At 42.0% G+C, this 13,864-nt stretch overlaps 1 protein-coding gene across 2 annotated transcripts in view; it reads right to left on the bottom strand.

Moving 5' to 3' along the window:
• OPCML (opioid binding protein/cell adhesion molecule like) overlaps positions 1 to 13,864 on the bottom strand; it is a 1,483,171-nt gene that overhangs the window by 737,115 nt on the left and 732,192 nt on the right. Inside the window, exon 1 of one of the 2 annotated variants that reach the window (XM_045295298.1) lies at positions 922 to 985. The exons of the other annotated variant lie outside the window; for it this stretch is intronic. Coding sequence (XP_045151233.1) covers positions 922 to 937 — 16 coding nt within the window. The 5' untranslated portion in view covers positions 938 to 985. Of the gene's footprint in view, positions 1 to 921; positions 986 to 13,864 lie in introns of those variants that run through there. 2 annotated transcript variants of the gene reach the window in all.

The raw sequence follows: 13,864 nt of genomic DNA, 5'->3' as shown, positions 1-13,864 counted from the left end.
TATGTGAACTAAGATACTTTGTGTTAACCAAGCATTTTCCTTGGAAATATATGAATGGAGACAGTCACATAAACAGCACACTGAATCAAATTCCAGCCTCCATTCGATTCTGAAATACACATGCTACTAGACCTATTGAAATAATTAGATAAGAATGAATTCCAAGTGTTCATACCTCACTAAATCAAGCTTTAGTTCATCTTAAGGATGAACAAGACAAACACACCCTTCCAAAGAACCAACTATCAGGAGTCTTAATGGTGCACTGGGCTGTGATCCACAAGGTTGGAAGTTTGAAACCACCAACTGCTCCCAGAGAGAAAGACAAGGCTGTCTACTCGAGTAGCCAGTTTCAGTGTTGGAAACTCACAGGGACAGATCTCCCATGTCCCCTTGGGTCGCTAGGAGTTGATGTGAACTCCATGGCAGTGAGCTTGGGTTTTGTTTACGGCACAATGCTTAAGCACTCAGCTACCCACAAAAGGTTGAGAGTTCAAATTCTTTGAGCGGCTGCAAGGAAAAAAGGCCAGGTCGTGTCTCAAAGATGACAGCCAAGAAAACCTGACCTGGTCGTCCTACTCAGACTAGACTGGAAGTAGCCAATAACGACAACAACCGAGAATAAGAGAAACAATGTATTGCGTGCCTGCTGCAGTCCTTTCTTCGTAGGCATGACAGACAGACTGATTGACTGCTGAGTTAACTGATAGGAGTTAGGTAAGTGAGCAGATGGAATGCTATTTGTGGACTTGGCACGGGGAGAAAAGCCAGCTCTAAGAGCATTGCTCTGAGATATAAGTAACTCCGTCACATACATATGCCTAGAGATTGACACACGACAAAACATCCCCAAACACACAGCTGGAAGCCATCAAGACCCAGATATTAAAAAAACAATTTCTCTTGACCTCGTTACCTCACCTGTAAAACTGGCCATTGGATGAGGAGATTTTCAAAGTCCTTCTTAACATTACCAACCCATATATCTGGATCATTGGCCTTCCTAGAAAAATGCTGTCTACATCGGTCTTCTCTGCTGACATGGTCAAGTTTCAAAACTAAATTTTAAGGCTCAGCACGCGTCAACTGCTCTCTGGAGATTCCTTGCTGGCATCATTAAAGACAGACTGTTGTCAGTCCCAACTCATGACCACCTGTGCGCCCTGCCTTGAAACCCCTCCCCATCCTCTGTCAGCCCCGTGATTGGTGGACTATAAGACCGTTGGGATCCATAGGCCTTTTGTTGTTTGCTTTTCAGAAGCAGATCACCAGCTCATTCTATTCCATCTTATTCTGGAAGCTCTAGTGAACCACACATGACCATCTCCAGGCCCCCAGTTTCCTAGGGATAAGTAATGTCTCCTTCCTCTGGGCCTGCTCCGAAGTTTATCCCTTGTTTTCTTACAACACATATGACCTAGTTGATAGAAGGCACTACCTCTTTGCTAATATCTTGAGAATCAAGTCTACCACTGTTCTCAAGAATCAACATAATGCTTCACAAATGTAGATGCTCAAGAAATGATTGTGAAATAAATAAGCTTGACATTTTCCCACCGGCATTCCAGGTGTTTCTAACTAGCTTGTTTTTTTCTAACTAGTTTGTTTTTCTACCTAGTGTGGCATGTTTCTCACTAGTTGCTTACAGCACTCCACAATGGAGTGCAAAGGCAGCTTTTTGAATCACCACAGGAAGAGAGCAGAGCAAGAGGAAGGCCACACCCAAAAGATGCCCGGTTTTCCTACCCAATCTGGGCCTTTAGTCTCCTTGCCTAACCCGCGCCTGCTACGACAAAGAAGAAAGCATGCAAACACAAAGGGGAGGGTGTCTGCAAAGCTAAGTTTCTTTGAAATTAGCAAACTCCCACCTTGTGAATACGCTAATTTTGTCTGTGCACCAGTAGTTTGCTTAATCAATGATTTCCAACCTCCCTCATGTGGCCACCCTCTCATACAGTTCCTCATGTTGTAGTGACCAGAAATTTATTTTCATTGCTACTTCATCACTGTAAGTTTTCTACTGGTATGAATCAGGTGACCCCAGTGAAAGGGTCATTCAACCCCAAAAGGGGTCGCGACCCACAGGTTAAGAACCGCTGGTAGACTGTGGCACGAACAAAAGGAAAAGGATGGGTGAAAGGAAAACTCTGGCTGTTTTCCTTTATTTGTGGCCATCTACTTCTTTACAAATACTCTTTTCCTAATTTGCTCCAGGTGTAAACCTCTCTTTAAAACCACTCTTCACACCCACCCGAGCCTCGGCGGTGACACTGGTACAGGAGCCTACTCTGGCAAACATTGTGGGAGGCGCGATTTGGATCCATTTAGAGGTAGATGCTTAACTGCCTTCAACGTTTCCCTCTTTGCCTCATTTTGCATCAGTTACTCTCAATCAGCAGCTCTGCATCAACTTAGCTCTCAGCTTCAGCACCTTCGACCTCCTGAGCACTACATTCTTCTCCTCCTGCCTCTCCCAAGTGGGTGAGGAAACAAAAACAGATGGAACGGTCTGTCAGCCCAAACAGAAGCCCTGCTGGACCAACACATGCCCAGAGCCGTCAAAGTTGTCCAGGGGACAGAGCAGAGCTGACCGCTCTGCAGGGCTGCCAAGGCTATCGATCTTTAAAGGCAAACTGCACAGCTTTCCCCCACAGGCTGGCTAGTGGCTTTGAACTGCTGACCTTCCATTTAGCTACCCAATGCTTCAAACCCTGTTCCCCCAAAGCACATATCAAAAGCCCATTTGCAGTGAATTGGCCCAGCCAGAGTCAGTTCTGATTCATAGAAACCCTATATGGGGTTTCTGAGACTGCACATCTTCACAGGAGTAGATTTACCAGCTGGTGCGTTTGAACCACTCATCTTGCTATTCGCAGCTCAATACCCAAAACTATAAACGAGAAACTGTCATGACATTCACTCCTTTTCTGTGAATTGAAATACATGAAGGGGTAGTTGCAGTTTACCAATGGAATGCTTTTATATTTGAAAGATGATGTCTAAGACATCATCTTTTCTATTTGAGGTGAATGGGCATTTATTTCTATGGGTGTAGGATTCACAACATCCCACATTAACTGATACTATTACCTATGGCTCTTACTATGAGAAAGCCCTTTATATTTTGATTTATGTCACTATTCTGACCTACAAGAAGAAAAATGTAAGGCAGAAAGAATACCACAGTCTAAGCTTTTACTAAATGCCAGCTCCTTTTTCTACCATCATTATAACACTAGGATTGTTGATTGTTGCTATTGTCATTGCTGCCTGTGTTTCATTTGAGCATTATTTCTGTCCTTATTCTACCTAATCTCAGCTATTCATTAGAGCAAGACATCTGAGATTTCAAAGCCACTAGCTACCATTGGTCCCATCGGAGAGTACAGATTTGAAATTGTGCTCAGTTATTCCCATTTCCTGTACCATCGGAGGCCTATGAATACTGATTGAGAGTCCAGACCTGTGCCCATTCTGCCACCAGAGGTTGGACGAAAGACCCTCTGAACAAGGCAGATAACTGAGGCATGAAACCACAGGGTGAAGCACACAGACACGCAGCTATGAGAAGAAAGACCAGCTCAGGGTAGGAGAGAGGGTAGCAAAGGAAATGAGAGTAAAGGAAGCATGGGTTAGGATCCTTTCTTAACAAACTGGGTCTGCTGAATGCTGACTCCTCATACGCAGAACTATTATTTAAATGAATAAATCACCAGGAAAAGTGTGACTCACTGTCGTTGCCTACAGTGCTACTTTCCAAACCAACCCCAGACACCGAACCCATGGCCTCTGAGTCATTTCTGACTTGGTAGGGCCCCACGGGGCATGGTAGAGCTGCCCCATGGGTACTGATGTCATCCATCTTGAACGGAGGAATAAAGTCCCCTTTTCTCCTGAGAGCTGCGTGTGGATGCAAACTGCTGACTTTGTGGGTGGTAGCCCCACACACAATCCTCTAAGGCATCAGGGCCCTCAGCTGTGTTCCATTTTGGAAAAGCAACATGTTGGCAATGATACTGTAGTAAGAGTACCATCCTGACTGTTGTCCTCAGAACGCCTTCAGCTGGCACTTGCAGATGACAATTTGCGGATAATGAATCCTCATGTAGTGTAGCAATATACACGCCTTGCTGCCTGCAAGCACCTGTTGAAGGACCTTTATAAATCGCTGTGTTGTGTAGCGGTGGGAGTCAGGTTAACTCTGCAGAGAAGTGATGAGGACTGGAAAGAGGAGTCAGGCAACAGGAAGGATGCCAGGGAGACCGGGGGGTTAAAAAGGAGCAATGACTTTCCAAAGAAAGGTTCAAGACATGACCAAGTTAGTTATCCCACATCGTCTCTCACAGCTTCATCGGTCGATCCTGTGTCTTCTCCAAATGAGACAATGACAGCTCAGAATTCGGAGCTACGTGTTCAGTTCACATAGTTCCTGAGTGGTAGAGCTGGGACTTGAACCTGAATCTGCTGAGATGATCAGTTTTAGAACAGTTTCTTCATTCTTTTACTCATGGTTATAGACTATTGTCTAATGTAACACCATTTTTACTTCATTTTATTTTCTAAGTTGCAGTTTAATTCATAGCAACTCCATGGGTGACACAATAGAACTCTATAATAAGGTGACCAGATGTCCCGATTTTTGGCGTTTTTAAAAAGTCCCAATTTTTTGAAAGAATGCACGACAAGCTAGGGAATGGCCTATTTGGTCCATATAGACCAAATTTTTAATCTAGAATCCCCTCCCACCCCCGGTCAATGGTGTCCTGCTTTACATCAGGTCACCTTACTCTATAAGGGCTTTAATCACTGAATTTTTAAAAAGTAGAGTATCTGGCCATTCTTCCTTGTTACCCACGCATGTACAGTAATCTCCAACCTGTCAGTCAGCAACTGAGTCCTCTTAACCATTTACAGTGCTCAAAGATGCCAATCATTGCTTTGAGGATTCCCATATAGTTTTAATTGATTTTTTACTACAAATGTTACTGAATTTTTACTACACTTTACTACAGAATTATATTAATTTCATTTAAGTGACATATAGAAACTTACTTTTACTTTATCTATTTTCTCTTTCAAATTTTGATGTTATTGTTATAGATCCTAGATCCACATACTGTTACAAATCAAATATTAGGCTGTTATTACTGTTTTATATAGTTTTACATTTATATTGGTACCAAGAAATGAAAAAAAGTTTATATATTATGCTATTTGTCACATTACTCATGCTCTTAAAATTTACCATTTTCTTTATTTTTTCCAGTATATTTGAGTTATTATCTGGTGTGATTCTTTTACTCTAATACAGCTTTCTTCCCCCACCCACTCATGTCTTATTAATTCCTACAGAGAGATTACACACCCAACAATTAGATACATGTTGGTTTATACAACTGCTTTTAAAACTCAATTAATGAAGAAAAGAAAAGCATTTGTACTGTCTTTTATAATTACCTTCATCATTAATATTTGTCTTTTCTGTGAGGATTTCTATGGGAGTTTCTGGGCCCAATTATCGAAGACTGTTATGTAGGATTTCTTGTAAGACTGTCTGATAACAACAGATTCTGTTTTATTTATCTGGGAAGGCCCTACTTTCATTTTCATGTTTGAAAGGTAGTTTTGCTTTAAGTTGCTTGGCTGACTCCTTTGTCCCTGGCATTTTGATTATGTAAGAGGAGGGTATGTGACAAAAAAACAATTGCTACTTGGGTTCCAGTTGATATATGTATGGCTTATTCCAAGCCAAATAGACATAGACATGCCTCTGCGAGCAGAAACAAACCTTCTCAGGAGCCCACTTGTCTTCATGTCATTGGGGTGCGTCTTCAAAAATAAGGTTACGCTTGTGCCACTGAGCAGTAGTGATGACGATAGGAAGGTTGAAAACAAGCTCACTGCCATCGAGCCCATGCTGACACATAAGGACCCTAGTAAGCTTAGAGAGTTAATATTATATTGTTCACAAATCTTAAGTGAAGTGGGCACTTCCCAAATCACTGAGGTTTTACAACAAGATTACAGTTCTCTCTTCATTATGTCCCTCCATGTTAGTGGGATCATGTGCATCAGAAAACAAGTGTCTTTCAAACCTCTATTTTGTGGCTTCATGATAGTTTCACCCATTGCAACATCTCTCCCACATGTATCTTATCTTTTGGAAATTCTCAACACTTATAGCGGTAGATACAAAATGCATGTTTTTCTTCTGTGGAAATGTTTTGCTCAAAACACACTTATTCTTTTGAGGAGGGTGTAGTCCATGATTAAAATATATATACAGAGGAAAACAGATTTATAAACAACCACGGAGTTTCTGATATAATTTAAAAAGGAATTAAGCTGTTATGAAAAGTCCACAATCATATACCTTATTGCTGGTCAATATCTAGCTGATTGTTCTTGTCATTTTAATATGTGCCATATTTATAGATAATACCCCAAACACTACGTTCTAGAATTAAAAAAGAAAACCTACATTTTCCTAACTATGAAAAAGTTACGTGCAAAAAAAATGTTATGTGAAATACAAGTGTTTTCCTTTGAATACTCCATAATCACTGATTCTAGTCCAAGTTCTCTTACTGTCGGTCATATGTGTTTTCTTCTATAATGTCTCCTCCGCTCTGGATAGCCTCGCCTTTTTCTTTCTCGCTGGGAAGTTCTTCTCTTTCTGGAGGACTGGGCTCAGCATTTATGTACTCCAGCATTCCAAAGCATTCCAAATGCTTTGAAGTTTCTTTATCAGCGATAGCATTTATTCTTTAATCTTCTCTTTGAAAGTTGGAGATGACTACCTTCTATTCTTTCTTATATTCCTTGACAATGTATTACCATTCCCCTGGTGCATGCTACATCCTCAAGTGGACTGCCACTTCCTTGGGACGATACCATACAGGCTTTTACTCGACACATAGAGATCATTTGTCTTTTTTTTTAATTCTTCACAATATAAAGAAAGAAGATGAAAGTTTCATGCTTTAAATCCTCTCTAGTAATGGCTTTAATAAAATCAATGAATGCCTTAATCCCGTTGAGGATAGAGAAAACTACTATTTTGCTTATTATAATAACTTGCAAATAGCACATGATCAGTAAATATCGATATTTAATTTACTGTATCATTTGATTTCCTTTCCCTTAAAGAACACTATGTTCTTAACAAGCATTACAGAAACAATTAAAGGTCTTCTTCCCATTTCCTGTGTCAAGGGCAAGACTTCAGAGTCACCGAAAACATTGATTTATCTTTCCAGGCTTCCAAGAGAACCGCACAAGTAACCCCCTCCCCGTTGTCTAGTTCTTCCGTAGTGCTTTGTGCTTTGCCCTGTGCTTTCTCCTGGTCTGACACCTTTAACTTCGAGGAAGCCCTTTGTAGACATTTCAATGGTTAAGCACACTCTTCCCCCTATGAAGCTGTAAAGTGGTGACAAGACAGGAAGAGACGTAGGAAGACACACCATTATCAAAACGTCAGGGAGGCCCTGAAGCAAGAACCGTGGGTTAGCCATGGCACTCTGACCTTTATTGCCTCTCTCCACCCTTCAGTTAATCCCACATGTGTTCATTGGCCATGTTGGTGAAATAAACATTAACTATCTCAATCTACCCCTTGTCAACATGGCACCTGTACACAATTCTTTAGCCATATGTAATTTCCAGACATTAATAAATGAAAAGACACAGTCCAATTGTATCTGATATATCATACATGAACAAAGGAAAGATATGCAATAAGCACATATAAAGAAAATATACTGACAACTACAAACTTCACTTTTGCAATTGATCGCATGGTGGTAACTGATAGGTAGAACTACCTTCTTCTACTACCCTTTCTGTATTACCTTTGCCCTCAGCAAGCACCTCAGCTGGCTGTGGTTTTTTGCCTGATGGGGTGACCCAGACCTTCAGTCCTGAGCGGTCTGAGTCATTAGATATCCTGACAGGATTGGGTTGCTGTAACTTACCGTTTACTTTAATCACAGGGCATGGTAGCACTGAGTCGGCCTATGGGATCTCCTGGATTCCAGACATATTCTTCTTTACCTCCATTAGCACCAGTCCAATTTCTCCTTGGTAATCAGGATCAATCACACCACTCAGTACAGTGACACTCTTCCTGACCTGTTGATCCAAAGGCCTGAGAAGCCCAAAGTGGCCAAGGGACATTCTCAGCTGCTAGTTCAGTGGAATTCATGCTTTGTTTCTGGGTGGGAGAGCTCCTTCCTTCGGGACCCGGACCTCTAGGCCTGAAGCACATAGGGTTGCTGGGACACATGTGGGATTAATTTAAGGCCAGAGAGAGAAATGGCTCAGTGCAACTCACTCCCGTGAGATGGTTGTGAGACACTGGCAGTCCTTCAAGTCTTGAGGGCTGCCAGGTAGTCCTCTGTAGAGCAATTCAGGCTATCCGGCCACAGGCAGCAAACAGTAAGGCAAGTCACCAACAGTCAGCCAGATGACAGGGTCTGACAGTCCCCAGCTCAAGAGATGTAAATTCCAATAGTGTGGCGAAGCAGGTCTTGAAGGAACCTTGAATTACAGCAACACAGTCCACAGGTTAGGTGTCCCCAGGTAGTGTAGCTTGCAAATGGAGGCACAGAACAAGCAAGGCAGCCTCACACTGGTCCGATGATCAAAGAGCAAAAGACAAGAAAGGCTAGGCTCGCCAAGCTATTTATCACTCCGGCCTTCAATTAATCCCACATGTGTTCATTGGCCAGGTTGATACAATAAACGTTAACTATCTCATTGCCTCTTCTTCAGTTTCTTTCCCTCCCACCTCTAAGTCACCCTGGTGTTAGCTTTCTCACCTACTCCTGAATTTGAATTTATGGAAACTTGAAACAATCATCCGCTGACCATCCTTGACCTCCCAAATCACTTGTAATTTGCTTCACATCATTACTTATCCAAGCGTCACAATGCTCTGTTGCTGCTGCTGCTATTCCTGTGGGCAAGCATCATTGTAGAGATCATCCTTAATGCGGCAGCACTAGAAACAGTCTAAAGGCCCAAGTACTTGCCATTTCAGGAACCCAGAGACTGAAGTTAGACATCTACGGTGGCCAGGTTGACATATGTTAAAATGGTCCAGGTCCAGGCTGTTCCCCAACAGTGCCCATTGTCTGACAGTAGTGGCTTTCTGATTTGATGGTTTTGATTGGGAGTGAGGACTGTTTCTTGCTTATAAAAGGAAATCAGTTGGTGGTCCCAATCTTTGTTGAGGCTTTGGAAGAGTTTTCTGAAAGTTTTACAGCTTAAATGATTTTTTTCAGCCATTTCATGTCCCACAATGGGTCTTTCCCTGCTAGAACCAGCTTTAATGTACTCCGATTTCTGCAGTTAAAATCTGACTGACACGAAGCCAACCACCTACCAGGGGTTGTCTGAAAGCAACAGGTAACAAATACAGTTACCGAGTTCCTATCCGTTGCCAAGTGAATACGCTCCACAACGTGTGGGGAGAGAAAGCTCCATTATTCATCACTGATGCTGCATCTCCTTGCGTGCATTTTTATTAAAGCCATCATTTGTCATGTTAAGCAGCTGTTGCAACATACAGAGAAACACTCAAATAATATGGCAGTTGGAAATGGCGACATTTTTCTTTTCATGTCTCCTTTCTCAATTTTTCACTGCCCTCTTTCAGCCGATGGCTGCAGTGGCAATCTGCGAGGTGCCTGTGTTTACTGCTGGGCTCGGGGAGCACAAAGGAGACCAGCAGGAAGCAGTCCCTTCGGTATTCTCAATGAATTGTGCAATTTTCATAAGGAACACTAGCCCTCTCCGTCTAGACCAATCATTGGCTCTCTTCAGATTAGAGACCAGGCGTTGGTGAACGTTGGCTTTGTATACATTATCTAGTGCTCCTATTGTGGAAATACCAAAAGTGGGTGGTTTTAACAAACAAAAGTTTATTTTCTCACAGTTTAAGAAGCCTGAAAATATGAATGCAGGGTGCCAGCTCTTGGGGAAGGCTTTCTCTCTGAGTCAATTCTGAAGAAAGATTCTTGTCTCTTCTGAACTTCTGCTCCTAGGGAATTTTCGGGTGGTTTGGCATGTGTCTTGCTCCATCTCTATTTCTTTCACTCACTTGCTTAAGGTCATTAGATCAAAAAAGGGAAGGACTTATAACACATCTTACACTAATGTTGCCTCATGAACATAGCAAAGTCAATCCATTCCTAAATTGGATTATAGCAGTAGAAGTTATAATCTAGAATTATTCTATTATAATAACAGCAATATAGGAGTTACTATTTTCAGTATATATTTGAGAGGCTGCATGATTAATTCACATTCCACAACCTGTCCCTCCCCAAATTCTGTCCTTCTAACATGTAAAACACATTCAGTCCATTATATCCTCCAAAAAGTCTTATGTGAATGCCAAGTTCAAAATATCTAATCGAATGTCTTAACTAATCTAATCAAATGTGGGTATGGTGCATCAAGGAACAAAATATATCTTTATTATGAGCATGTGAAATATAGAAGAGTTATCTGTCACTAATGTACAATGATAGAACAGGCATAAAGGAGACATTTTCATTATAAATGGGATAAACTGGAGGGACACATGGATACCATGTGTTAGTCTGGGTTGAAACAAACCCAGGATACTCATATGTGTATGAAAAAAAGCTTTACTTACAAGAGTAATTAAATATTTGCGAAAACACCCCAGCCCAGTCCAGATCAAGTCCATTAGCCCAATATTAGCCAATATGTCTGATGCCAATCTAAAAATTCCCCTTCAGACTCACACAACACATGCAATGACACTGAATGCAGGAAGATCACAGGCCAGTGGGTGGAAAGTCTTGTGAATCCAGTGGCAGTGATAGCATCTCAGTGCTGGGGTGGGTTGCCACATGGCTCCTTCAGCTCCAGGGCTCTAACACAGCTCCATGTGTCTTCTCAACAGGAATGCCTTGCAGGGAGTGAGCATAAGTCCCACCTCCAGTGAGCTATTTATCTCCTTAGTGCCTCCAAATCCAAATAAGGTCATCAAGCTGCGAGCTGATTGACAGGCTAACCTCCACCCCTTTCACTCTCAGTACTCTCAAAATGACAACAGATTATGTAACTACCACATACCAGAAAACAAGCAAGATCAAAACCCAGGAAAACAATTTACATTCATTCTAGTGGCTTAAAATTAATATTATGTTCTCTGACACCATCTAGAAAATGAATCTTGACCTTCAGATTGGGTGCTAGCCATGCTCTGTAAGCTCTAGGAAAGAGTCTCTCATGTTTCGCTTCAGATCCGCCTTCCAGGCTCACGGTGATGTCAGGTCTGCTCATTTGATTTTTAATGGTTCCATTTTTCTAATCTATCTGACAGCCCATGCCAGGCAATTGGTCCTGGCAGGACCCGTTCCCCGGCCTCTTGGACATGGCAGCATGAACGCTGGGTTGCAACCCCATCTTCTTACCGAAAACCAAGGACAGCTCCACACTCTGTAACTGAGTTGGGAAAGATGCATCTCTTTGAAATCTAGGAGGTATTGACTCTGTCCTTTGATCCCCCACAGGCCATTACCCCACCATCTGAGACTCCAGAAACTATGGCTTCACCCTTTCAGACAAAGGCAACTCTGCTTCTCACGCTCCTTCCAACACCTCTGCTGCTCCAGGGAGGACTATTTTCTTTTCTTGTAGGACAGCAGCTGCAGCTCTTTGGGCCCACTTCATTAGCATAACACAGTCAAGAAGTTCCTTACCTGGGCCATAACAAAAGCTATAGAATTTACCTATGTCAGGAAGCAGATAGCATTATTTCATTTTGTACTTTCTTGTACCCTTACAGCTAAACCAACCACTGTCTGATGTGGTAGTGGTGAGAACTATCAGCAGTAAGCTTTATACCTTTAACAAAAGATTACATCACTATGCCCATGGAGAACATTTTAAGGCATATGCTCTTAGTTCAACATATTTTTTAAATCTCGACATGATTTTATTTTGCACAGCTCATTTTTAAGTTCATCTTTTTCTCATACATGTAACTATAAATAGCCAAGAGAAAAACACATGGCTTCTTTAAGATCTTGCTTACCCTGTTTCCCCGAAAATAAGACAGTGTCTTATATTAATTTTTGGTCCCAAAGATGCCCTAGGTCTTATTTTCAGGGGCTGTCTTATTTTTCCATGAAGAAGAATACGGTACACATTTATTGTTTTATTAAAAGAGACCTCGCACTTCCTATCTGCTCCGGCTGTGCTGCAGCCAACAGTGAGCTGTGTAGCGACGCCCGCCGCTCTGGTCCAGAGTCTACAGTTACAGTAGCTTTGGGGGGCCATATTTTTGGGGAGGTCTTATTTTCGGGGGGATGCCTTATATTTCAGTGAGAGGCAAAACTGTGCGTAGGTCTTATTTTGGGGGGATGCCTTACTTTCGGGGAAACAGGGTAGAAATCTCATCATCCAGATATCTAAGCTCATCACATACAAGTTTTACCTTCCTGCTAATGTTTGAATGTAATTCAGAAGTTATTTTTCACTGCATAAAATGTATCACCCACCCTCCATTGTCCAATCACATGTTCATAATTTTCTTTTAGGAGCTTACCAGGAACACCTCTAATAGGCATACGTCTAATAACATTCTGTTGCTGGCACAAAGGTGTTCTCTAAGATGATAGAGTCTTTCTCAAGAGCACCCCTCACTTCCTCTTGAACCCTCACCCCAAAATGCCTTTGACAGCCATAATTTTAGCAGCCATCTCTTCATGGTAATCCAGGATTTTACTATTAGACCCCTTAAAACTCTTGCAGGCTGTACCCATTACCCCATTTCCAAACCACTTTCACATCTTTGGATTGGTAAGAGCAGCATCCCACTCTTAGCTGCCAAATTCTATCCGGAAAAGAAAAGTCACAAGTAGGTGGGTTTAGCCTGTAGAACTACATTGTCTCACAGTTCAGGGGTTGGACTGCTGCGTACAGAGTGCCAAGTCTAGGTGGAGGTTCTCTCTGTTGGCTCTGAGGACAAGTCCTTACCTTTTCTGAGTTTTGATTCCTGGGCTATGCTCATGTGGCATAACATGTGTTTTACTCCATTTCCACTTCTTCTGCTTTCCTGTTTCAGCTCCTTTTTAATTCTGAAGAGATTTAGTTAAGACATCACTAATCCTGTCTCATCAGCATAACAAAGGCAACTCCTTCCGAAATGGGATTATTATCACAGACAAGAGTTTAGGATTTACCACTTGTGGCAGTTACATAATCACCTGTCACCTTGTGAGTATAAAAAAATGAAGGGTTGCAGTCTAGCCTGTCAGTCAGGTCACAGTCTGATAATGCCTTCCTTGTGGGCATGGTCTTTTCATGAGGATTCTGGGAACTTCTACACTCTCCCTCTGCTTCACCTTCTTGTTGAGCAGCCACCCTCAGAGAGCTGGAGGAGGCACATGGAGACCTGTACCAGCATGCTGAGATGCTTGTACCTCTACTGGACCCACAAGCCATTTCACCCACCAGCCTGTGATCTTCCTGCATCAGGTATCATTGCATGTGCTGAGTGAGTCTGAATAATTTTAAAATTACATTCAGACATATGGGCTAATTTTGGATTTATGGATTTGATCTGGATTAGACTGGGATATTTTCTCAATATGCAATTGCTCTTTGATATAAAGCTCTTTCATAAACATATATGAGTGTCTCTGGATTGGTTTCTCTAGTCAACCTTGTCTAAGACACCATACAATTTTGGGGGGATACAATTTGATCCATTACAGGCACATAATTTTGTTAATGAGAGAGACTACTTTTTGTTTGTAATTCATCTCTTGCTTTTCAGGAAAGCTATCAAAGGATTGCTTTGAACTATTGAGTTCAGAGTTGA

Source organism: Echinops telfairi, unplaced genomic scaffold (genome assembly GCF_000313985.2).
Source record: "Echinops telfairi isolate 266 unplaced genomic scaffold, ASM31398v2 ScPeMD7_5592;HRSCAF=6446, whole genome shotgun sequence".
Classification (NCBI taxonomy): domain Eukaryota; kingdom Metazoa; phylum Chordata; class Mammalia; order Afrosoricida; family Tenrecidae; genus Echinops; species Echinops telfairi.
The sequence above is the reverse complement of the archived record's forward strand: the minus strand, read 5'-3'. Positions and strand labels throughout refer to the sequence as shown.